The sequence below is a fragment of the Lithobates pipiens genome, unplaced genomic scaffold (genome assembly GCF_037356315.1).
Source record: "Lithobates pipiens isolate NorthernLeopardFrog02 unplaced genomic scaffold, aLitPip1_a1.2 Scaffold_8, whole genome shotgun sequence".
Taxonomy (NCBI): domain Eukaryota; kingdom Metazoa; phylum Chordata; class Amphibia; order Anura; family Ranidae; genus Lithobates; species Lithobates pipiens.
This window is the reverse complement of record NW_027507903.1, coordinates 508,606,033-508,630,205: the sequence shown is the minus strand read 5'-3', so window position 1 is coordinate 508,630,205 and position 24,173 is coordinate 508,606,033. Positions and strand designations below refer to the sequence as shown.

The 24,173-nt window shown below is 42.7% G+C and overlaps 1 protein-coding gene across 2 annotated transcripts in view; it reads right to left on the bottom strand.

The window, feature by feature from the left end:
• Window positions 1-11,079: 11,079 nt before the first annotated feature.
• Window positions 11,080-24,173, bottom strand: part of WNT7B (Wnt family member 7B) — a 223,013-nt gene continuing 209,919 nt past the window's right edge. For both annotated transcript variants that reach the window (XM_077469349.1, XM_077469348.1), the window contains exon 4: window positions 11,080-12,111. In XM_077469349.1, coding sequence (XP_077325475.1) covers window positions 11,632-12,111 — 480 coding nt within the window. In that variant the 3' untranslated portion in view covers window positions 11,080-11,631. The remainder of the gene's footprint in view (window positions 12,112-24,173) is intronic.

Sequence of the window (24,173 nt, the reverse complement as noted above, 5' to 3'; positions counted from 1 at the left end):
TATTTTAAAGGAATCAAGCAAGTGCCTGAATGTGACTTGGTATCAGCCTCAAGTAAGCCCATGTACCAGTACCAAGATTGGCAGAGAGAGGGGCAGTACTAGGAGCTAGTCACATGCACTGGCCAGCAAAAGGCTTACAGGAGCAGAGTGATAACCTCATCAATCAGCTGCTGCTTCTTCATCAACCAATAGAGGCTAAGAATCGAGAGGTGATCAAGCTGCATTGCTTAACTGAATAAAAGAAAAGTGAGATCATCAATCTGGATGTGATGCCTGCTATGTAAATCTGAAGGCTTGCTGGAGGTAAAGTGGATCCCACATATGTAAATGATCCGTGTAACTATGTGCTTGAAGTTCAGATTTAAAAAGGACCAGCCAGATCAGTACTTCATGAACAAATCTCTGTTTTGAATTCTTACTCCTTTCTATTTGTTGGGTGTCAAACTGAAGTGAGTGGAATCTTCTAGACAAAGACAGCAGTAAGCATATTTTGTGTAGTGTGTGGTAGTGTTGAAACCAAGGAGATTTAACCTCACTACCTGTCCAGATGACAGCTGTCAAAAAGGACAGGAAGTAAGATGAGATCATTGACAAAGAACAGGTAAGGATCGCATTACTCAGCTGTGTTATTGGCCAATCAATCCAATTACTAATACTTCCAGTGCGTGTCATATTCAAGATAATTGGTCTTAATATACACATACTATTATCTTAGTCAGAAACCAGTTAGCCAACAAGTATGTTTTTGAATGTGTAAAGAAACTGAAGGTGTCCTACTGATGCTGTGATCACCATTGGTCTAAGTTGTCATTTACATGCAACTCCTTTGTACTGTTTCAGTTAATATCCACTGCTTCGTTTTAATGAGAATTTGTATTTGTATTACATACTTTCGTAAAATAATATAAATGATTGGAAAAGGAAAAATATAGAACTCTTTTAGTGAATATTCCTCCTGATGATTACATAACAGAGCAGATCTAAGTTCCAAAGAAAAACTGCTAAAATGAACAAGCCAGAACTTTCTTTGCTATGCAGTCTGTATCCTAAAGTCATAATGGCAGGAGCAGGCCTGGAGTGATTCCATAAAGTGTCAGTGCTATTTTAGTTTTAGCCAGCCCTTGCCTTTATATGGGTCTTGTCTACTTACCAGCATATTAGCCCCAGTTCCCCGGACCACCCTTATCTCACATTTGACACATTTACTTATATTTATCTTGGATACACAGACAATGAGATCTCCCAACCATAATTCCTGGCTCTGTTACAGTCCACCTGGGAGTTTTCATTCTAGCGCTTCTTGTCAGCTTCTCCAAAAAAACAAAACAAAAAGAGATGGGGGGGTGACCCCTTAAAATGGGCATAGCAGGTGTGAAGACCTGGAAACTCAGTGGAAGTATTGTGGGAACCCTATAATGGGCACATCAGGTGTGCAGGCCTGGGAACTCATAGGAAGGATAGTGGAGACTCCTAATAATGGGCACAGAAGGTGTCCAGACCTGGGAACTCAGTGGAAGAATAGTGGGGACTCCTCACAATGGGCACAGCAGGTGTGGAGACCTGGGAACTCAATGGAAGGATGGTGGGGACTCCTCACAATGGGCACAGCAAGTGTGGAGACCTGGGAACTCAGTGGAAGAATGGTGGGGACTCCTCACAATGGGCACAGCAGGTGTGGAGACCTGGGAACTCAATGGAAGGATGGTGGGGACGCCTCACAATGAGCACAGCAAGTGTGGAGACCTGGGAACTCAGTGGAAGAATGGTGGGGACTCCTCACAATGGGCACAGCAAGTGTGGAGACCTGGGAACTCAATGGAAGGATGGTGGGGACTCCTCATAATGGGCACAGCCGATATGCGGACTTTGGAACTTGGTGCAAAGATGGAGGAACCTTACATAATGTACACAGCAGTTGTGCAGACCTGGAATTCAGTGCAGATATATCACCAACAGTGTCCCTAAGATAAATTGTCAGGTGGTTTGACTCTGCAGCATCTATTAAACACTGAAATATAACTTTTAGGAGGACTAAGGCCGCTTACACACGGGCGGACTGTTCGCCCAACTTTGTCCGCTGAACAGTGTTTCAGCGGACAGTCCGCTCGTGTGTGGGCTTCAGCGGACAGTTTCAGCGGACAGTCTGACGAACAAAGTTTTTCGGAATTTCCGTAAGACTGTCCGCTGAAACTTGGTTTGAGCGGACAGTCCGCTCGTGTGTAGGCTTGTTCGACAAACTAAGTCTCGCGCATGCTCAGAAAGAATTTACACGGCGAAGGTTGCATTGCAGTGTATTGGACTTCGAATCTCTCGTCCCGTCGTACGTGCCATTCACGTCATCGCGCAAGTTTTCAGCGGACTGTTCGTTCGTCGTGTGTGGTCAAGTCCGTTCATGCTAATTTTGAACTTACTGTTTGTCAAACTGTTTGACGAACCTAGTTGGGCGGACAGTCCGCCCGTGTGTACGCGGCCTCACTCTTAAATTCAAGCCATATTCCTCTGTTAAGCAGCAATCAGTCTTTCTGGAGTCTAAACTATGTTAGCACATAAAAGTCATGAACAAGTCATGCCTTCTGCTTTGTTGACAAACGGCTAGGGAAAGGGATGCTTCAGAGGATTTTAAGATTGCAATGATCAACCTGTAACCTGACGCCAATGCTTTACTGCCTATCAGAATGAAAAATGGATCAACTTCCTCATTCTTTCCTGTCAAGAGCAGTCAAGGCCATGGCCTGTCCCATCAGCTCACAGCACGGTACCTCATTCCTGGGCTGGCTTGTCTCGGAAGATATCTTTGGTATAGGCTGGCCGTCTGCTGTAGCAAGGGGGATTATGCTGAGGAGAGCTTTAGGCCACCTGAGATAACTTGCTTGATGTTTTTTCAAAACCTGCTGTTTCCATATGAGATCAGAAAACAAAGCGACATTACACAAAGGGTTAACAGGTAATAAAAAAAAAGAGAGCCTGTTGAAGGTTTGGTATTTTTGTAAGCAGCCTGTGATCCGGAGAGACGGAGCCGAGGAGATTGACAGGCAGCAGATAAGGATCGCTTGGCCCACCTAAGTTTGTGGCTAATTTGGCGTATACGTCAAGCGTGCGTTCTATACATGTTATTTGGGCTTAGTTACACAAAAGCTTAGTCAGAAACTAGTTAACCAATGATTATATTTTGTATTATAGGAAGAGGCTGGAATACCCAAAGGAAGAAAACACAGCCACAAGGTGAACATTCAAACCCCTTGTAGGTAAAGTCTGTGATAGGTAGTGAACCCAAAGCCCCAGCATTACAAAGTCACAGTGCTAGCCACAAAGTTACCAAAAGTCCAAAGGCTTAAAGCCCAACTGAAAACAGATTTGCAGTCAGATGGACATTGTACTAACAGGCTCTGTTTGCATAATTATCCCCGTCTTACTGTTAAAACAGTTGTGGTGAGTGTTAAAATATCCCTGAGCAATCTAAAAGGTACTAGAAAAGACCTGATGCTCTCACTTATTCACACAGACCTGGCCAGGCCCAGCCCTCCTCTTCTCTGCAGTACAAGTCTGTGTTAGTACACTTGAGTTGAGGGTGTGGCTATTACTCAGCTTGGCCAACACAGAGCACTGCAGTGTGAGAGCAGAAACCCAGGGTTTTTCAACAGGGGCGCTATGGCACCCTGGAGTGCTGCAAACAGTCCTCAGGGATGCCAAGGCATAATTACACAAAACCCTGTACAGTCCGACCATGAAATGGTTACTTTGTTAAGTTCTATGTACAGAGATAAGGGAGAGCTCACCCCATTCCTCTTCTGGGCTCTCTCCTCCTTCTATGCTGTTATCTGCATAGAAAAAAGTAAAAAAAGTGTCTAATCTGCCTGCCGTGTCCTACCAACCGATGACCTCATCAGTTGCTAAGGGAAGGTCGGACGGCCTGCAAATCTCTCAGTGTTGCTGGCAAAATAGACATAACAGCATAGAAGGAGGAGGGACAGTTCTCTCCTATATCATGGTTGGACTGTACAAGGTTTTGTGTCATTTTGCTGCAACAAGGGCAAAGAGGGGGGATTTAGGAAGGGGGGATTTGTGCTGGGGGATTTATGCTCTTTATGTCAGGAGGGGGGATTTGTGCTAGGAAGGGGATTTTAGAGGGGGGATTTGTGCAAGACAGATGGATTTGTTTTTTTTTTGGTAGGGGGTAGGGGGTTGGTTGTGCTAACAGGGGGGTGGGGGTGTTTACAACCTACTGACTACCTAACTCTGCCTTACAAACTACATTTATGACTGTTTCACACCAGGTGCAGTGTGGTAAAATGTGTTAAATTGCAAATTTTCCCGCACCACACAAAAATGCATTGCCTTTTGCAGTTGCGCACGGGTGCCATTAATTTTTAATGGCACCCATTCATTTAGCTGAGGCTGCAGAGAAAGGAATTGAAGAACCCGTGTCCTCAATTCCTTTCTCTGTCTGTTTAGACCCCTCATATTTCACCAAATCTCCTCAACAGGCACCATAAAAATTAAAAAAAATAAAATTAAAAAATAAAACAAATTTGTAAGAATAATATAAAAAAAAACTAATAAAAAAAAAAAAAACTACTAACGCCATCCACTGCCCTACCAATACCGTTCTCTGTCCTACTGACAAAATCCACTGCCTTACTGACACCGTCCACTGCTCTAGTGACTGACACAATCCGCTGCCATACTGATGGCAATCTTTGCCCAAGGTGAAATAATGTCTAGCTTCACTACTGGCTATACTGCATGGCCTTACTTCCTTTCCGAGGGTCAAGTCCTGGGGAAAAAAGTGTGGGAACTCTCACCCAAGATTCACCCCCCCACCAAAAAAATAAATAAATGATACGCTCATATGCACGAACACTTCATCCAATTTTCGTATTGCTCCTCCTCTGGGTTCTCTCATCATATGGCACTGAAGATAGAGGAGGGGGGATTCAGTGGGACACACAGAGCAAGTATGCAGGAGACTGGGGGGCGGCGGGAGATGAGGAGACAGAAAATCAGGAGGGGCCGGTGGGGAGGATCGCATCACAAGAGGTCTGACTAAATACAATCTCTTAGCAGCAGGGACCTGATCTACCCATCAGCTAGCTGTGATTGACAGGTAGATCAAAGAGGAAGTCATGGGACCCCCTACTGGCACCCCTGGTGTGCGGCACTTACTATTGTGAGCTGTGTCGGCAGCTGCTGGTGTAGCACCTACCACATGGCTCGCATACTTCAAAGTCTTGCAGGACGCAGCTGCTATCCCAACTGAGTTCCTGTTGTGGAAAAAGTACAGGAACTCCGATCCCATGCGTTCCCGCAGGACTTGAGTCTTGCTTCCTTCCCTTCAATAACATTATACGCCTGGAGTATCCCAACATAGATATCCCAACATAGATAGATAACAGCTAGATAATAAGCCAGATTGCTGCTTGAACTTCTCAATTATCTCTTTATGGACAACTACTGTATATGTGTATATGTTTCTGTCAAGCATACATTATAAGGCCAAAAGTATGTGGTTTGCTGAGTTTGTTTGTGGAGGAGCTCGAGTAACAAAGAGCAAAGAGAATTGGAATTCTAACTGAATGCTACAGTATGTCTCCTCATCCAACATTAATACTCCTCACATATACTCCTTTGTTCCAAAGGGGAAAACTTCCCACAGACACACACCAATGTCTCGTAAAAAAGCCTTCCTAGAAGAGTGGAGGCTGTTATAGCCATAAAAGATGAGTGGCAGCTCCATATTATTGCCTATGGTTTTGAAATAAGATGTCCAGAAAGATTAGATGTCCACAAAAGTTTGACCATATAATATATTTACTAATTTCCTGCAGTCATGAAACATCTTTACATCACCTAATGCATAGACTCTGTCACACTAGTCCCTGCCGGCAAATTAGCTTACAATCAAATGCCCCTGCAAGACTCATTGACACTCTTAGGCCGCGTACACACGCGGGGACTGTTCGCCCAACTTTGTCCGCTGAACAGTGTTTCGGCAAACAGTCCGCTCGTGTGTGGGCTTTCAGCGGACAGTTTCAGCGAACAGTCCGCTGAACAAGGTTTTTCGGAAATTCCGAAAAACTGTCCGCTGAAACCTTGTTTCAGCGAACAGTCCCCTCGTGTGTAGGCTTGTTCGTCAAACTAAGTTCCGCGCATGCTCAGAAAGGATTTACACGCCGAAAGTTATAATGCAGTGTATAGGACGTCGTATTTTTCGTCCCGTCGTACGTGCCGTTCACGTCATCGCGCACGGTTTCAGCAAACTGTTCGTCCGTCGTGTGTGGCCATGTCCGTCCATGCTAATTTTGAGCGGACTGTTTGCCGAAACTGTTTGACGGACAAAGTTGGGCGAACAGTCCCCGCGTGTGTACGCGGCCTTAGTTACATGCTAATTTACCTAACAATGCTTTATAGAATATGGGAGCAACCAGAGCACTGAGAATTGACAAGGCATTCTATGGTTTGTAGTTCCTCATTGGTCAGAGGGTGTCAGGTGGCCTGAGACTACTTCAAATCGTGACCATTTGCAGGGATTTATCAGAGATGACTGCTGTCCAGTGCTTAGAACACGTCACCAGTACCTTAAATCTACAGCTCTCAGCACCTTTCACTAAAGATGTCAGTTGTCACCCGCCAAGTTACACAGAGAATATGAAATATGTAGCCCCTTCCCCCAGCTTATACAAATACTTCAGTGCTGAGTCCCGTCTCTGCTCACATAACCTGCCCAAAAATGTCAATATTTCAGGTGAGTGCGCGTGCTACAACAAGAGCTACGGAGCTTATGGACTAAGAAAAGGCAGTTTTCTCTTTTTTACTATAAAATAGATCAACACAAATAAAGTTTATATAAAGTAAAACTTTTTTCTAGTTTTAGACTGTGGAAAGATTGGACCTATTATAAACTTTTATTACTGTTTGTATCCTCACTGAGGAGATTAGTCCTCTCTATATGTCCCGTTGACCATTGTCACTAAGACAGAAGGAGGGGGGAATAAAAATTGTCCCCAAAGCATGAGTAAAGGACAAATCCTCTAGTCAGGAAAACTGTTCCTATGACAACTATCTAAAAGGGGATTTCCCTCACTATGGAAATATTTTCTCTTATTTACTGTAGTGTCTACAGGACAGGAACTGAAGAGAAATCTCTTCAGCGGGACAGAGACAGCATACAAAATTAACATATAAGGGTTTTAGTCGTTTCTTAGACTATCCAAAACCTAAAGTAGAACTATAGGCAAAACTTTTTTTCATTTTGGATTGAGTAAGGGAGGATTATAACCCCTGCAAGGTTTATTTTTATCTCTTTGTTCCAATGGAGAGATTTACCTTCACTTCCTGTCCCATAGCCAAAAGCGGATTAGAGCGGAAATCCCTGCAAATTAAGGGAATCTCCTGGGGACCCCCAGGTTACTATAACTAATGTGCCCATTGGAAGATTTCCCTTCTATTACTTTTCTAGGGACAACCCAAAACGTGGGATTTTCGTTTACTTTCACTTTCAATGATAATGGTAAACAGGACAAATAGAGATTGTGACTCTCCCAAATGGGGGTAGACAGCAATAGTAATCTGACAGGTGTTCTAATCCCTCTCCCCTCTATCCATAATTAAAAAAAAAATGTTTTACCTTTAGTTATACAGTAAAACCTTGGTTTGAGAGTAACGTTTTGCAAGACAAGCAAATTTAAAAAAGAAAATTTGACTTGATATACAAGCGATGTGTTGATACACAAGTAGCGTCTCTAAATGTGTTGTGTAGCAATACAGTTACATTTAATGAAGGTACAACATTTAGAAACTCACATGGTTGATGATTAAAACAGGCACATCTAAGTATACAGGCATCCGGGGTAAAGCTGTTCACATAGACCATCCCCTGCACAGCCATTGACTTCCTCCCTTCCACGCTGAGCTCCACGAGGGGTTCAAGCCACGCTTTCAGATCGCTCTACTCCAGGGTAGTCTTCCTGGTCATGATTGCAGACTGACAGCGGTGAGAGCTGACAGTGCGAAGGATGATCTATATGGACAGCTTTACCCCGGATGCCTGCATACTTAGATGTGCCTCTTTTAATCATCAACCATGTGAGTTGCTAAATGTTGTACTTTCATTAAATGTAACCGTGTGGCTTCACTTAGAGGCACCTCTCTTTTCTTCTCGTTCATACTCTCCTGTTGGATTTTGCTTCTCATCCCCTTGTGGAGGCTGACATATGTTGATGGACATTTTATGGTTACACAATCAAATCACATTGCTATAATCTTGTTATATGGACTATAAACTGAAGGACTAAATGGTTGTGGAACGAATCATTTGAGTTTCCATTATTTCTTATGGGGAAATTCGCTTTGATATACAAGTGTTTTGGATTACAAGCATACTTCCGGAACAAATTATGCTCACAATCCAAGGTTTACTGTACTTTAAAAGTTTGAGCTTTACATATAATTTAAAGCTTTTTTAAAGTAACCTTATTATTGCCTTGACAGTGCCAAATAAGCAGCAGTTTAGAACATGGGTATCTAGAATTATCCAAATACATGCTCATATATGTCATACACTACCACAGCAGCTTCGAAACATAGACGCTTTTGATAAATTCTCTGCCAGCCCCTGTTGGTGGGAGTAGATTTTGCCCCACTAATGTCTTTCATCTCTCCTGATTGGCCTATGAGGTCACCCATCATCATTTTGGAGCTTATAAGAAGACAAAGGAAGCAGGAGAACATGGATCCAAGCTCTCAACCACAGAAAATACGAAAATGTGCACAACAAGAATTACTCAAGTTTCAAGTCCCCAATTATTCCAGGATACAGGTTTTCAAGTTATCTCTCATCCTCAGCCCCTCCCCTGCCCAGAATTTGTTTACATTGGTGGTGGGTGGCCAACTTGGGGCCTGCTAATTTTAGACTGGCCTTTCCCTTAGGACACATGCACATGGCCATATGAAAATATGGCAAATAAGTTGCAGGATCTTGCTTGCAGAAGTTGTAATTTTACATACGTAATGCTTGTGCAACGTTTGCATACATAGAGCGTTACAGTGTACATGGCCCTTTTGCTAGGATACAGGCAGCTTCTCAGTGAACGTTAACATACATACAGCATTACAGCAAACATAGCCCTGTTGCTAGAACTCAGGCAAAGTCTCCACAAAAAGTTGCCTGATATTCTTCAGTTGCTAGGATGCAGGAGGATTCTTAAGAAAGCTGCCTTGAGTACTTTGGTTTGCAGGATGCAAAAGGATTCTCAGAGAAGTTGCCTAGTGTTCTTCGATTGCTAGGGTGCAGGTGGCTGCTCAGTGAAGCCATCTACTTTTGTTGGTAGGACATTGGCAGCTCCAATAGTGTTTATTTGCACTGCATAATATACAGTACACTTGTATTTATCACAAATGTTTACGCGGGTACATTACAGACACCGAACCTGGAATTTTCTACATATTTCTTTGCAGATCTTTTTGCAGTGCAAGTTTACTGATCTTTATGCAGATGTGAGCATGGGCCCATAGAAAACTATAGAGCTGTGTTCAGATCCATGTAAAAAAAAAAAGGTTAATGATAAAAACACAATTTTTTGGCTGCTGCGTGCATGAGCCCTTGCCCCCCAGAATTTCCACAGCAGTTAACCACTTCAATACAGGGCACTTAAACACCTTCCTGCCCAGACCAATTTTGAGCTTTCAGCGCTGTCGCACTTTGAATGACAATTGCGCGGTCATGCTACACTGTACCCAAATGAAATTTTTATCATTTTTTTCCCACAAATAGAGCTTTCTTTTGGTGGTATTTGATCACCTCTGCGGTTTTTATTTTTTGTGCTACAAATAAAAAAATACCGAAAATTTTGAAAAAAAAAATGTTTTTTTTTGTTTCACTTTCAAAACTTTGTAAATAAGTACGTTTTCTCCTTCACGGATGGGCACTGATGGGGCTACACTGATGGGCACTGATAAGGCGGCACTGATGGGCACCAATGAAGTGGCACTGATGAGGTGGCATTGATGGACACTGATAGGCGGCACTGATAGGCGGCACTGATAGGCGACACGGATAGGCGACACGGATGGGCGACACGGATGGACACTGATAGGTGGCACAAATTGGCACTGATAGCTGGCACGGATTGGCATGGATGGGCGGCACAGATGGGCATGGGTAGGCGGCACAGATGGGCATTGGTAGGCGGCACAGATGGGCATGGGTGGGCACTGATAGGCGGCACAGGTGGGCACTGATAGGTGGCACAGGTGGGCACTCATTAGCGGCACAGGTGGGCACTCATTAGCGGCACAGGTGGGCACTCATTAGCAACACAGGTGTTATACTGTACTAATGGATGCCAATCAGTGCCAAACAATAATGCATGCCAATCAGTGATGCCCATTGTTGGCACTGATTGCCATCCATTATGGGCACTGATTGGCATCCATTGTGCCTGACTGGCATCCCTGGTGGTCTAGGGAGGATTACCTCTGCTGGGCATCCCTGGTGGTCTGGTGGCATCCCTGGTGGTCCAGTGTGGGCATCCTCGGGGGGGGCTGTGCTGATAATCGATCAGCACAGACCCCCCCTGTCAGAGGAGCAGCCGATCGGCTCTCCTCTACTCGCGTCTGACAGACGCGAGTGAGGAAAAGCCGATCACCGGCTCTTCCCATTTACACTGTGATCAGCCGTGATTGGACACGGCTGATCACGTGGTAAAGAGTCTCCGTCGGAGACTCTTTACCGAGATCGTAGTTGCCGGGTGTCAGACTAACACCCCGCAACAACGATCGCCGCGATGCGCGCCCCCGGGGGCGCGCAGCGGCTCATAATCCTGATCACGTCATATGACGTCCGGTTAGGATTATGAAACCACTTTGCCGCCGTCTATTTGTAATAGGGCGGGCGGCAAGTGGTTAAATAGACTCGAGCAACTGACTTTTTCAGCTGAACAGCATTATGAAGGTGAAAACAAAACTATTTAAAAAATCTTATCACTGTACTGTCACACAACCCCTGTACATTAAAGACGAGCTTGAACCAGACCAATAGTCTAAATCTGCTTCTTTAAAAAAATTAAATAAAAGAATCGAATGCAAAGTTTAAGACCCCTTTTATCGAGAGCTCAGTAGCATGGAAAATAGTTAGAAAAACAACATATACAAGATTTATGGTAAGTCAGACATCTCTAAGCTTAACATTTAGTAGAGAATTAAGACACAAACTACCCGTTAGTGCTCTGAATTTGTTCATACTATTAAAACATAAATTAATAATAATAATTTTCTTTTTTTTTAATGTCCAGTTATTCCAGTGTGACTGGCAGGTGAAACAAATTGTAGTTCTATCCAATAGCTGAGACTATTGAAAATAGTTTTGTCCGATTGGTCCCTCCTTTGTAGTCCTACAACCCTCCTCGTGTACGGATATTTTTTATTCTCCTCTGCTTGACGTACAATTTATAAATAACTACACGAAAAACCCTCCAGCATATAAAGGTGCCATTCTCCCGATGGAACAGCCAACGCTTAACGAAAGAAATGTTTCCCCCTCCCTGCCTGTAAGGGTGTAATTTTCTTAAGAAAAAGAAAATCAAGTGTGCAAAATGGAGCCACAGTGGTCCTGCTATAGGTTTCCTGGTTGTTGCTTTACTTGCAGGTGAAAACCTCTGTCCTTTCACTGCATGTGTTGCACTTGACAAAACAGCACCAGTGAAATTTACAGTTGCACTGCCAAACTTTGGTGTACTGGTGGGTGTTATACCCTCTGCCGCAACACATAAGATCACAGCCGTCCACATGTGGAGAGGTGCGGTTACACAGCCTCCCTTGAGTCCCTACGCTACCGGTGGAGCTGTCTTCTTCGCAGTAGTTTGGAGATCGCTCAATGTAGACCAGGTCTGTCTCCATGGGCTTTTGGTAGTTTTTGATCTTTTTGATCTTAAGGAAGGTGGGTTGGCGGAGCCGGTTCGCCCGGACCACTTCCACGTGCACTGCATCGTTGTACTTTTCTTTTAAAATGAAGCCGATGTCCCGAAATTTAGGCAAAGTGTTCCAGCAGGTCTTTGTGGTGCAGGAGCCCGAAACACCATGGCACTTGCATTCCAGTTTCATCTGTTCTTCGAGGATCTGGTTGTTAAACAAAAATACATATGTTATAATAAGCAAATGCCATAAATTACTTGAAGAACAATCTAACCTTTTTAGTTAGGGAATAGTGATGTCAATCAATTTAAACATAACTTAAGGTAGAAAATTCAAAAAGCTAATGCCTATGACAAAAGAATAATCTCTCGATGGCAGATAATAACAAAATCAGAACCCCCCCCCCCCCCCCCCCCAAAAAAAAGACCAAAAAAAACCCACCAATAACAAAGTCTCCAAATCAACAAAAACAAAAAAAAATCTTACTACAAAGGCCAGACACAAAACTCAATAAAACAATTAAAAATGAGTTTTGCATAAGGTCTTGTTTTTTTTAAGTTTTTGTTTTCTTTTTAGAGAATTGTTATCGGTGTTCTTTTTTTTTTTTTTTTTGTATCGTATATGTCCCTGGTCCAATAGACTTTTGCATATAAACAAAATAAAGTCTAAACCCATTCACATATAATACTGTAATACATTTCAAACATAATTTTACTTTTTTCCCCAGTTTTCCAACTGCTCTCCTGCGTTGTCACCCTGTCACATGGGCTCTCCCAGTGGAGACAAAAAATGGCCAATGTTCTTTGGGTAGACATGTTCAGCCATTGTTTCTATGAGGAAGCTGGTCCTGAGCAGTGACATGCAGTTGCTTATGAAGTACATGTAGAGAAAAAGTGGTTTAAAGAAGCTGCAAGAGATCAGCAGCACTGAGAGATCCAAAAAAGGTTAAGTAAAAACAGTATTTTTTTTATTTTTTTTTTAAAGGAAAAAAAAATGTACTCGTTTAAAAATACACAGTACTTTAGCAAAAGAAATGTCCTCCAGTTATGGTTTATAGCTAGTTTAAACTGACACTTTTATCCAAATGAAAAAAATACAAAATGTAACATCTATGTAGCACAAATAGTCCATCTGTCACGTTTGCATTTTTATTTCACTGATAATAAAAATGATAATAACAATAACACTAACACATAACACTTTACTCAAAGAGCGGCAAGGATGTGGAATTCCCTTCTACAGGTGGTGGTCTCAGCAGGAAGCATCGATAGTTTCAAGAAACTATTAGACAAGCACCTGAACGACCGCAACATACAGGCATATAGAATGTAATACTGACATATAATAACACACGTGGGTTCGACTTTATGGACTTGTCTTTTTTCAACCTCACCTACTATGTAACTATGTAATATAGTTATATTTCATAACATATAGAGCTAAACATATAATAGCACAAGCACACCATGTCTTTTTACCTCCAGTTTAGCCCTTTCTTTACAAAAAAAATGTAATATCACTTTACAGCTGCTAAAAAACTATTGCTATCACTATTAGTATAGTCTTACCGTTTCCTTACAGAATAGGTGAAGACAAACAGCTAAAAACCCAACTAAAATAAATGTTAACCCCTGTTAGACATAATAGCCAGGTTCTAATCCTTACCTTTTTTCTACTGCTGTCAAAACCATTGCAATGTGGTAAAGATTGTGATTGGAAAGCAGGAGGGGGCACAAGGAAGGTGAGGGTACACTGCTGGGGATAGGAGGATAACAGCAAGGCTTTTCGTTAAAGCGGAACTTCAAGGGGTTGTAAAGGTTTGTTTGTTAAAAAAAACATGTCATACTTACCTCCTCTGTACAAGGGTTTTGCACAGAGTGGCCCCAATTCTCTTTTTCTGGGGTCCCTCAGCAGCGCTCCAGGCTCCTCCTCTTTGGCGAGTGCCCCCGCGGAGAGCCGCATTCAATGGGGGCACTCGTGTGGGCCGCTCCTGAGTCCTGCTGCTGTGTCCATTGACACAGACAGCAGGACTCTGCCCTGCCCCCTGCTCCCATGTCCCTGGATTGATTGACAGCAGCAGAAGGCAACGGCTCCTGCTGCTATTAATATATCCAATAAGGACCTGAGACAGCTGGAGTTGCTCGGGTTCAGGTAAGTAACGATCGGGTTCAGGTAAGTAAAACGGGGGGCGATGGGGTGCTGCTGCACTACAGAAGGTTTACCACTCCTTTCACACTCTTGCTAGCATTAGTAAATAGGAAAGTATATCATATTTACTTGTTTAAACTTTTTTTTTTAAACCTTTCTTTAGTTACTTCCTGGTTTCTTGCCTAGGCAAATGATAGCCTATATCCCAGGAGTCTTTAGTAGGGGAGGAGGGGCTTTCTCAGCTAAGCACACTCTCTCCTGTTTGCATGCTTGAGCTAGGGGAAGATGGATTCCAGGAAGTAAAGTCTACATGAGTCATCTGCTTTTACTCAACATGGCCATGGGCAGAATTGCTAGGGGGTGTTTTTCTAAGTGATCTCTCAACAAAACAAAGCATGGAAACATGGATGGATTTTTGAGTTGGCTTTAAATATGAAAAATACATTTATTATGGTTTTTGGTCTATGGTGCTCCGATGAAGCATAGTTCCACTTTAAATCCTTTCCTTTATAGCATTTGTTTTCTGAGCAAGCTTCATGTACAGTTGATGGGTTTCAATGATAGCACAGAGGTTCTGGATACCATTATGTACATGATGTAAATACACCTTCAGGCCAGAAAGATCCCTGAGGTCGGCAGAGAATAATCTCTCTAAATTGTAAGCTAATATTCGCAATGGTTTGGCAGCGTCTCCATCTGCATTCCTTACAAAATGATGCTCTTTGAGGTACATCAGTACCACGCTTGGCTCGGTCTCCGCCAGCATCTGAGGACAGAATCCTTTGTGGAATCCCCAGCTCTGGTCAGCAGCCAAGGGATATATAAGTAACCAACTTGGCATCGGATGCCAGGGAGCCCCTGATTAAAGATTGGAAAACCATTAGCTCCTGTAACCCCCCTTTTTAATGCAGAAGAGTCATTAATCACACATCAAGCCCTCACATCTGAGTGCTCCCCTACACAAGACAAAAGTCCCATGATGCTTTAGGCTTCTGGAGGGCGCTATGCGTGCCCAAAGTGAGCACAGCATAGCTCATGCACAGCACCAGGTATGATTGAGCCTAATCTGCCACACTTTAGAATGAAAGTCCACCTATTCTTCTACAACTACAGGCTCTTAAAGAGGTTGTAAAGGCAGCAGGTTTTGTACCTTAATGCATTCTATGCAGTAAAAAACCTTCTGCATGCAGCTCTCCTAAATACCTACCTGAGCCCAATCTCGATCCAACAATGTGCATGAGAGCTGAGGCTCTCTTGGCTCTCTCCCTCATCATTGGCTCAGATACAGCAGCAGGAGCCATTGGCTCTCGCTGCAGTCAATCACTGTCAGTGATGAGGGACGGGCCTGATCTCTGCTCTGTGTGTCTTATGGACACACAGAGCACAGCTTGGCAGCGAGCAGGCACGAGTGCACCCAAAGCAAGCATCCTCTTATAGGGGCACTTTGCAGGGGGGAGCAGCCAGGAGCACCAGCAGAGGACCTGAGAAGAAGAGAATCGAAGCTGCTCTGTGCAAAACCATTAACCCCTTCCCGACTGCCACATGCCGATATACATCATCAGAATGGCACAGGTGGGCAAAAGGGCGTACAGGTATGTCCCCTTTATAATGCGGCATTGTGGGTGCACGCGCTGCATGCTCTGTGACCGAGACAGAACAGAAGAACGGGGAGATGCCTATTAGACTTGTGCACAATGGAAAATTTTATTTCGTTGTCATTTAGTCATTTAGTTGTTGTCATTTGTAAAATACATAATTTCGTTCTGTTATATTCGTTATGTTACGTTAATACTTTTTCAGATAATTTGTTATTTCTGTAGAGTGTCCATATTTGTTATACTAAATCTCGAATCATGTCCGCAAGATGCAAAATTCGGCCTAATTTCGATTTGTTACGAAACTAATTGCACAAGCCTAATGCCTATGTAAACAAGGCATTTCCCCGTTCTCCCTGTCATCAGGAGCAGTGATTGCTGTCATGTAGCCTATACCCTCCACAGTTAGAATCACTCCCTAGGACACACTTAACCCCTTGATCACCCCCCAGTGTTTAACCCCTTCCCTGCCAGTGTCATTTACACAGTAATCAGTGCATTTTTATAGCAAACCAATCTATATATACGCTTACTGTGATTTTGTTTTTTTACCAAAAATATGTAGAAGAATACATATCGGCCTAAAATGTTATTTTATATATTTTTGGGGACATTTATTATAGCAAAAAGTAAAAATAATGTGTTTTTTTCAAAATTGTCACTCTTTTTTTGTTTATAGCGCAAAAAATAAAAACCGCAGAGGTGATTAAATACCACCAAAAGAAAGCTCTATTTGTGGGGGAAAAAGGACGTCAATTGTGTTTGGATGTCACGTCGCATGTTTGCCCAATTGTCAGTTAAAGAGACGCAGAAGGGGGTAAATCTGAAGTGGTTAAACACAGCAGGTAACTATAATATGTTTGTTATTTTAATTAAAAACATAAAATAAAAAAATCAAAGCTTTACTCTCACTTTAACAGGCTGTAAAAATGGATTTCTATAAAGCAACAAGCTCATTTTAAACCATATCTAATCATATAAATTAAAATGTAATATTTTGCAGCTTATCAGCCTTTAGATTTGGTGGCTGCATTGCTTTTCTTTTTTCAAGCTCCTTTTTCCCCATTATTTTCACCCCGTGATCCTGCCATAACTCACTTCCTGTCGTCACTCACCCGTCTCTATCGGGGCAACAGAAATAGTATTGTATGCCGCTAATAAATCTTTGATGTACAGATCACCCAGATCCTTCTTTACCATTGACTCCCCCACTAGAATGTGTGAAAATGTTTTGCTTTATATACCTTTGTTTGATTTTCTAATTGTTAGCTGGGTCAAAATGACTTTGTTTTTGACCATAGTGATGAAAAAATTCAAAGGAGCGGGATGGGAAATTATTCTCGAACGCAATCGAATGTTTAAAGCAAATGACATTTTCAGTACTTTTAAAAAACATTCGTCCAGTCTTCGAATCTACAAACAATTTTTGCACGACGTTCCTACAAATGTTTGTTTGAAAATGTAATCTATTGCAGCTTACCAATTCTTAGATGTGGTGGCTGGAACCTGCTGTAAAAAAAAAAGATAGGAGAAGCTGACAAAGCGCCTAGAGAGAGATTAGGGTCAGTTAGTTAACTGTACTTCAAAGCTGTGTTAACCACATACCGACCAGCTGCCGCAGTTGTATTGCCGCAGAATGGCGCGGATGGGCAAAACGACGTTATGTAATGTCGCTTCGCCCTGTGGCCACTAGGGGGCGCTTGCTCCCCGAGCCGATGTGAGTACCCGGCGGTCTCGATCACCGACTGGCTCCTGCGATCGCTCGGGGCACACTGAGAACCCGGAACTGTGTGTGTAAACACACAGTTTCCGGTTCTCTGAGGGGAGAACTGACAGATCGTCTGTTCATACAGAGTATGAACAGCGATCTGTTACTTTCCCTGCACATTCCCATCTCCCTTCAGTTAGAACACAAACCAGGACACACACTAACATCTTCACTGGGCCCTAGTGTTAACCCCTTCACTGCCAGTGAAATTTTTACAGTAATCAATGCGTTTTCAATCGCACTGATCGATGCCAATGGTTGAATTGTGTCAAAATTGTCCGAAGGGTCCACCATAAAGTCACGATAAAAATCGCAGAGGTGATAAAATACCACCAAAAGAAAGCTCTACTTGTGGGAAAAAAAGTATGTCAATTTTGTTTGGGAGCAACGTCGCAGGACCGCGCAATTGTCAGTTAAAGCAACGCAGTGGCGAATCACAAAAAGTGCTCTGGTCTTTGGCCAGTCAAATGGTCCGGGCTGAAGCGGTTAAGCATAAAGATTTAATATATTGCAGTTTACCAATTCTTACATTTGGTGACCGCATTAGTGTCTTTTTTTGGGCTTTTTTCCTTGTATTACCTGGTGATCCTTCTAGTAAGTATTTTATTTTTCAACCTCAGTTAACAGACCAAGCTGCCCGGCAAAAGTGTCAGTTGGAGGGTTGAGACAAACCATTCAAGATTATTGCTTTAAAGTACAGTTTCCTAACTGACACTAATCTCTCCTTATGCAGTTTGTCATCATATTATCTATTCTTTCCTTACAGCAGCTTCCAATTCACTGACACTATGGGGGCTATTTATGAAAGGCAAATTCACAAATCCACAAGTGTAAAGTGCACTTGAAATTGCACTGAAAGTTCACTTGGAAGTGCAGTCGCTATAGATCCGAGGTGGACTTGCAAAAGAAAATTAAAAAAACTGTATTTTAGCTTGCACATGATTGGATGATAAAATCAGCAGAGCTTCCCCTCATTTCAGATCTACCCCTCCGATTTACAGCGACTGCACTTCCAAGCGCACTTTCAGTGCAATTTAAAGTGCACTTTGCACTTGTAGTTTACACTTGTAGTGTAAAGTGGATTTGCCTTTCGTAAATAACTCCCTATGACTGTTCTATACCCCCCACCCCCTTGTATAAAAGTGGTTTATCCAAAAGCCCCGATGTTGGTCCTTCTAAGCTACTTCTAATTTACTAAAGGAAAATCCACTTTGCACTGAAAGTGATATTCATGATAATGATTCGTAGTTTGGAAAGTCGTTTGTTTATTGAATCTATTAACACACACAATGACAATGGGGGTTATTTACTAAAGGAAAATCCACTTTGCACTGAAAGTGCACTTGGAAGTAAAGTCGCTGTAGATCCGAGAGGGACATGCAAGGTAAATAAAAAACAGCATTTTAGCTTACACATGATTGGATGATAAAATCAGCAGAGCTTCCCCTCATTTCAGATCTACCCCTAAGATTCAGAGCGACTGCACTTCCAAGTGCACTTTCAGTGCAAAGTAGATTTGCCTTTAGTAAATAACCCCGATTGTTCAAAGGCCATGCAGTGCATTATTTGTATACAATAGGGCAACTGCGCTTCACCAATTGGACCTTGATGCATATCAATGAAATTAATAAAATATACTATACAAGAATATATAAATCCACGTGTCGTGCACAAATAAATAAATTAAAAATTCATCAAAATCTAGAAATCTTCATTAATAATTAATTCATATGAAAGTCCAAAAAATAAAAAAACATAAAAATGTAATAAATAAATTCATGTGAAAGTCCTAAACAATTCATTAATGAAGAAGTTCATGAAAGTGCAAACTTAAAGTGTTACCAAACCCACAACAGTAAAATCAGTCTATATATGCAGTAAAGCGTGCTTCCTATACTCGCTGTGGAACCTAAGAAGTCCTTCCACATTGTGTAAAAAGGCTGTTTGATTCCTGTCTTCTCTGATCCTCCCCTTCTTACACTGCTCCCAATCCATCTGCTGATAGTACTGAGGGCCTTGGGGGTGTTCTGCACATGCTCAGTTTGGTGTATATCGCTAAAGTGTTTTTCTTTCTTGGGAGGGTGCATGTGATCAGCACAGGGCCAATCAGCACTGTCCAGACAGAAGGTCAGGGGTCCTGCAGCCTCATAGGAAAGTAAGAGCATAATGAAAACTCCTCCTACAAGCTTTAACCAGACACTGATAGAATTTACAAGACTACTATATACTGCTGATGAGAAAAAGTATTCAGGATACGCATATACAATTTCATATATTCATTGACTCAAGTGAATCTCACTAAGTCCCCCCTGCAGGCACTCTTGGGACGCCCAGTGGAGGGGACATAGAAACACATGAAGAGACTCAACGCCTTCATATTTTTTGCAGCAAGAATAGCAATTGCCAAATCTTGGAACGATCCCTATTCATTTGATAAAATCTAAACTGTCATGGATAATGGTGAACCTACTCCTCTCGGCGATTTTAAATGATAAGATAGCTTTGTTTGACAAAATATGGGACCCTTGGATTAACTACCTCTCGGCATAATGAGATAGGAGTGGCTCGGGAGTATTTTTCTCCAGGGCCAGAGTGCACCCCCTCCACTAGCCTCTACTCTTCTTTCTATCATTCCTTTCCTCTCTCTCTTTTCTTTCAACTGGAATTTACCTCTAAGGGCCCGTGGACCCCTGGGTCCACTTGGAAGTTAAACAAGTTGGTTACACCTAGGGGAGGTGACAGAGGGAGATGGGGCACCCCCCCACAGTTCCCCGTGCTACTTGTTGGAGCACTCCGTGCATCACCTAGAGGAGGCTTTTCCTTTTTATTTTCTTTGTTTACAATTTTTTCGGTTTAGGTCTGACCTTACTATATAAACCTAAAATAAGGACAAGGATACACAAAACCTCACATAAATACAAGGTAAATTGTGATGTAACTGACTCATAACCAATTCGTCACCTGTTCCATTACTTCGTACTAAGATGGTAAATGTCGATATAGCACTTGTTAAAAATGTTTTAAATAAAAATATTGGAAAAGAGAAAAAGGTATTCAGCAGTTTATATTTACTAAAATAATTGCTGTTGTTCTGTGTAGTGTGGAAGACCAGATATAGTGAAGGGGTCCTGGGTTTAGTAAGACTTTAAGGATTCAGTCTTCTGTATATGTGCTTAAATCCTGTAGTGCAAAACAAACTTGTGCAAAAAAGTAGAGAAATTCGGCACCCAGTGTCCACCCCCTTCACAGGAAACTGGGTACTCCCCCCAAGAATTGCTATTGAAAAAACTTGACAGCATAATCCAGTCGTGGTCTAATGAAATTGTGCCCGATTTGCATTCAGATAATCTGACATGGATCTCCACTTGCCATCCACTAGCATCAATCACACCGATGCGCTGCTATGCTCACCATAGGAAGAGAGGAAGGTGCCACATCGCATAAAACCATAGATAGTTTATTGGGAAAACAGTAAAAAACACACTTACAATGTTTTGTGTTATGCCTGACACTGGGATCAAACACTTTCTTTCAAGCTCTAGCCGCGGCCTCAGGCAGCGAGCAGGGTATGCTTGTGCAGGATGACGTCACTCACTGGCCCCTCCCTACATATTTCGTCATGTCATTCTTAGTTTACATGCAGTGCATTATGGTTTAAATAAAGTCTTCCAGAATCTGCACAAAAAATCACCAGGACCATGGATCCAAAACCTCCAGGATTTGCCTTGAATCTCATCTCATTCCTGGGGAATGCAGGAATTTTGAGGGGAGACATTGCAGTCCATTTGAAGACCCTCTTCTCATGAGATTATTACCCAGGATCTAGCGGTGTGGAGTGTGATGTCATCCTTGCCTAGGTGACATGGATAGAAAAACGGGGTCGAGGCAAGTGTAATGCATGGTTTACTTTATAGGGACAGGCAGCAGATGTGGGACAAAGCAAAGGTACCTGGGACCGTGGGAGTTAGGTGAAACTGGGGGACAGTGCTGCACAATGTGGGACTCTTGGGAGCAGGGCCGGGACAAGGGGTGGGCAGGAGGGATGGCTGCCCCTGACGCAATGGTTTATTGCAGGGGTAGGGGGCACCCTCACCCTTACTCTAAGGGAAAGGGGGGCGCAGTTTGGCATCTTTGTCCTGGGTGCTGGATGGCCTTGTCCCAGCACTGCTTGGGAGGTATGCAGGAAGTGAGGGAAAATCTGCAATAGGGACATAAACTTAAAGTGATATTAAAGGTTAATTGTTCTCTTTTAAATAGCAAACATATTATACTTACCTGTTCTGTGCAATAGTTTTGCACAGAGCAGCCCCAATTTTACTCAGGTCCCCTGCTGATGCTCCATGTCCCTCCCTCCCTCCTGCCCAGTGCCCCCATAGAAAGCAGCTAGCTCCCGAGCTGCTGCTCTGTGTGTCTATTGACACACCGAGTGTGGCTTGGCCCTGTCCTGCTCTCTCCCCCTTGGCTCACTGGCTGTAATTGACAGTAGCTGGAGCCACTAGAAAGACATGCTGGTAGGTTAATCAGATCCTGCCTACAAAATTGGCCCTAGTATGTGTACTGTATATGTGTTTGTAAGCACGTAGGGACCCTGCTGGTTAAAGGACCGCGATATATCAAGATGCAACTCAACTCAACTCTCAACTCAATGGCTACTGCTACTGTCTCAGCCAATGAAAAGGGAGAGGCCTGGGAGAGCTGAGGCTCTCGTGCACAACACTGAAACGAGATGGGGCCCAGGTATGTTTTACAGGGGGCTGGGGGCGCTGCTGCACAAAGAAGGTTTTTTCCTTGATGCATAGACACTATGGGGGTTATTTACTAAAGGAAAATCCACTTTGCACTTGAAAGTGCACTTAAAGTGCACTTGGAAGTAAAGTCACTGTAGATCCGAGAGGAACATGCAACGAAAATAAAAAACAGCATTTTAGCTTGCACATGATTGGATGATAAAATCTGCAGAGCTTCCCCTCATTTCAGATCTACCCCTTAGATTTAGAGCGACTGCACTTCCAAGTGCACTTGCAGTGCAAAGTGGATTTGCCTTTTGTAAATAACCCCCAATGAAAGTAAAAACCCTTGAGTCTTTGCAACCACTTTATGCCTTTCCCTACTCTACTAAAAAAAACAAAAACAAAAAAACATTTTTTTCCCATTGTATTGCTGTTTGAGAGTTTCCCTCACTTCCCTTCTGGTAAAACACTATCAGCCGAACAGGACTGGAGGGCAGATATAACTAACGGAGCTTCAGATAGCTGTAAAGGCCTGACAGGGGTTCTGAACTTCTAACCCTTCATCATTCAATCCAAAGTTAAGACAAAAAAAAAAAAAGTTTTGGTTGAACATATGCTTTAAATGTTATGGTATATTATATCTGTAAAAAATAAACTGTTTATACAAACATACTTTGCAGGAAGTACCATAGAGGCTTAGTAGAGGAGGGATGCATTATATAGAAAGCGTGCCGTTCCTCGGTATGTTACGTTGGCTTACAGTGCTGTCTGTTTGTTTTGGGCAGATCATTGTGGGGAAATGCACATTCTTGGAGCAGATGTTGAAAGGAGCAGAATGTACGCTGGCCTTTGTATCTGCATGGTAGACATAAAATAACAGCCTTCTGCTAGCCGTCAATCAACGTTCTTATAAGCTCAGCCCTCGACTAATAAAAAATGACATGTATGCCAGGAATCCTATCTGGAATTTAGCTGGGTGAGCTGCTCATAATAATTATACACTTTGCAAACAAGCAGACACCTTTCACTATAACCGAGCAGACATTATTAAGGCCCCGCGGTGAATTCACGTATGTACTTGTTGGCCCCGGCTGCTTGGGTGAAACTTGGGTCTATAAATCAGGCAACAAGTGATATACCTTCAGAAGGAGCCAAGAATGGTGCACTGGCCTTGGGCGCTAACCGTAGATGGGCCATCTATAAGCCCAGAACAAAAAAACTAACACTGAATATTGCAGAGGACATCTGTGTCAAGTAGTATTCAATGAATTCAGAAACCAGAAATCAAAAATGAAAGGCTAACTTCAACTAAGGCTGAACCTTTAGTTCCGCTTTTCCAAAGTTTGGTTAAATCACCCAACCAACTCCATTCAAATATTTAAAAAAAATAACCCATTTAAAGAAAAAACTGCTTTGGACGCAGTATTCACCTTGAGGTCCAAGCTGCCCCCACAGTACTTCTTTTCTACCACCAGTTGTTTTGAGTTGAATGATGAATTCAACTCAAAAAGAATTCATGTGCTTCCTGACCAGGCCATTTTTTGCTATATGGCACTTCCTCACTTTAACTGACAATTGCACGGTCGTGCGTCACTGCAGGGCCATCTTTAATATTGATTGGACCCTGAGCAAAACTTTTCTTGGGGCCCCCCATGCAGTTTTGCTCTCCACCTGCTCATACAATAAATAGCAGCTAGACTCAAAATCAGTTTACTGTATCAGATCAGGCAGCTATCACGATTGGTTGCCAGAAGTTAAAGTGTATCATTACCGCTCACTGACTGGTTGCTAGAGGCTACAGCACACATTACAGCTCACTGGTTAGTTGCTAGAGGGTACGGCACATGATTTCTGCTTGTTGATTGGTTGCTAGAGATTACTGTGGATATGACCTCCGGGGGGCATGATATACATATCAATGTCGCTGGTCATTGCTATTTACATATGACTGCCATCACTATTTACATATGAATGCTGGTAATTTACATGTAAACACAGTGCCTACAGGTGAGTCATCTGTACACA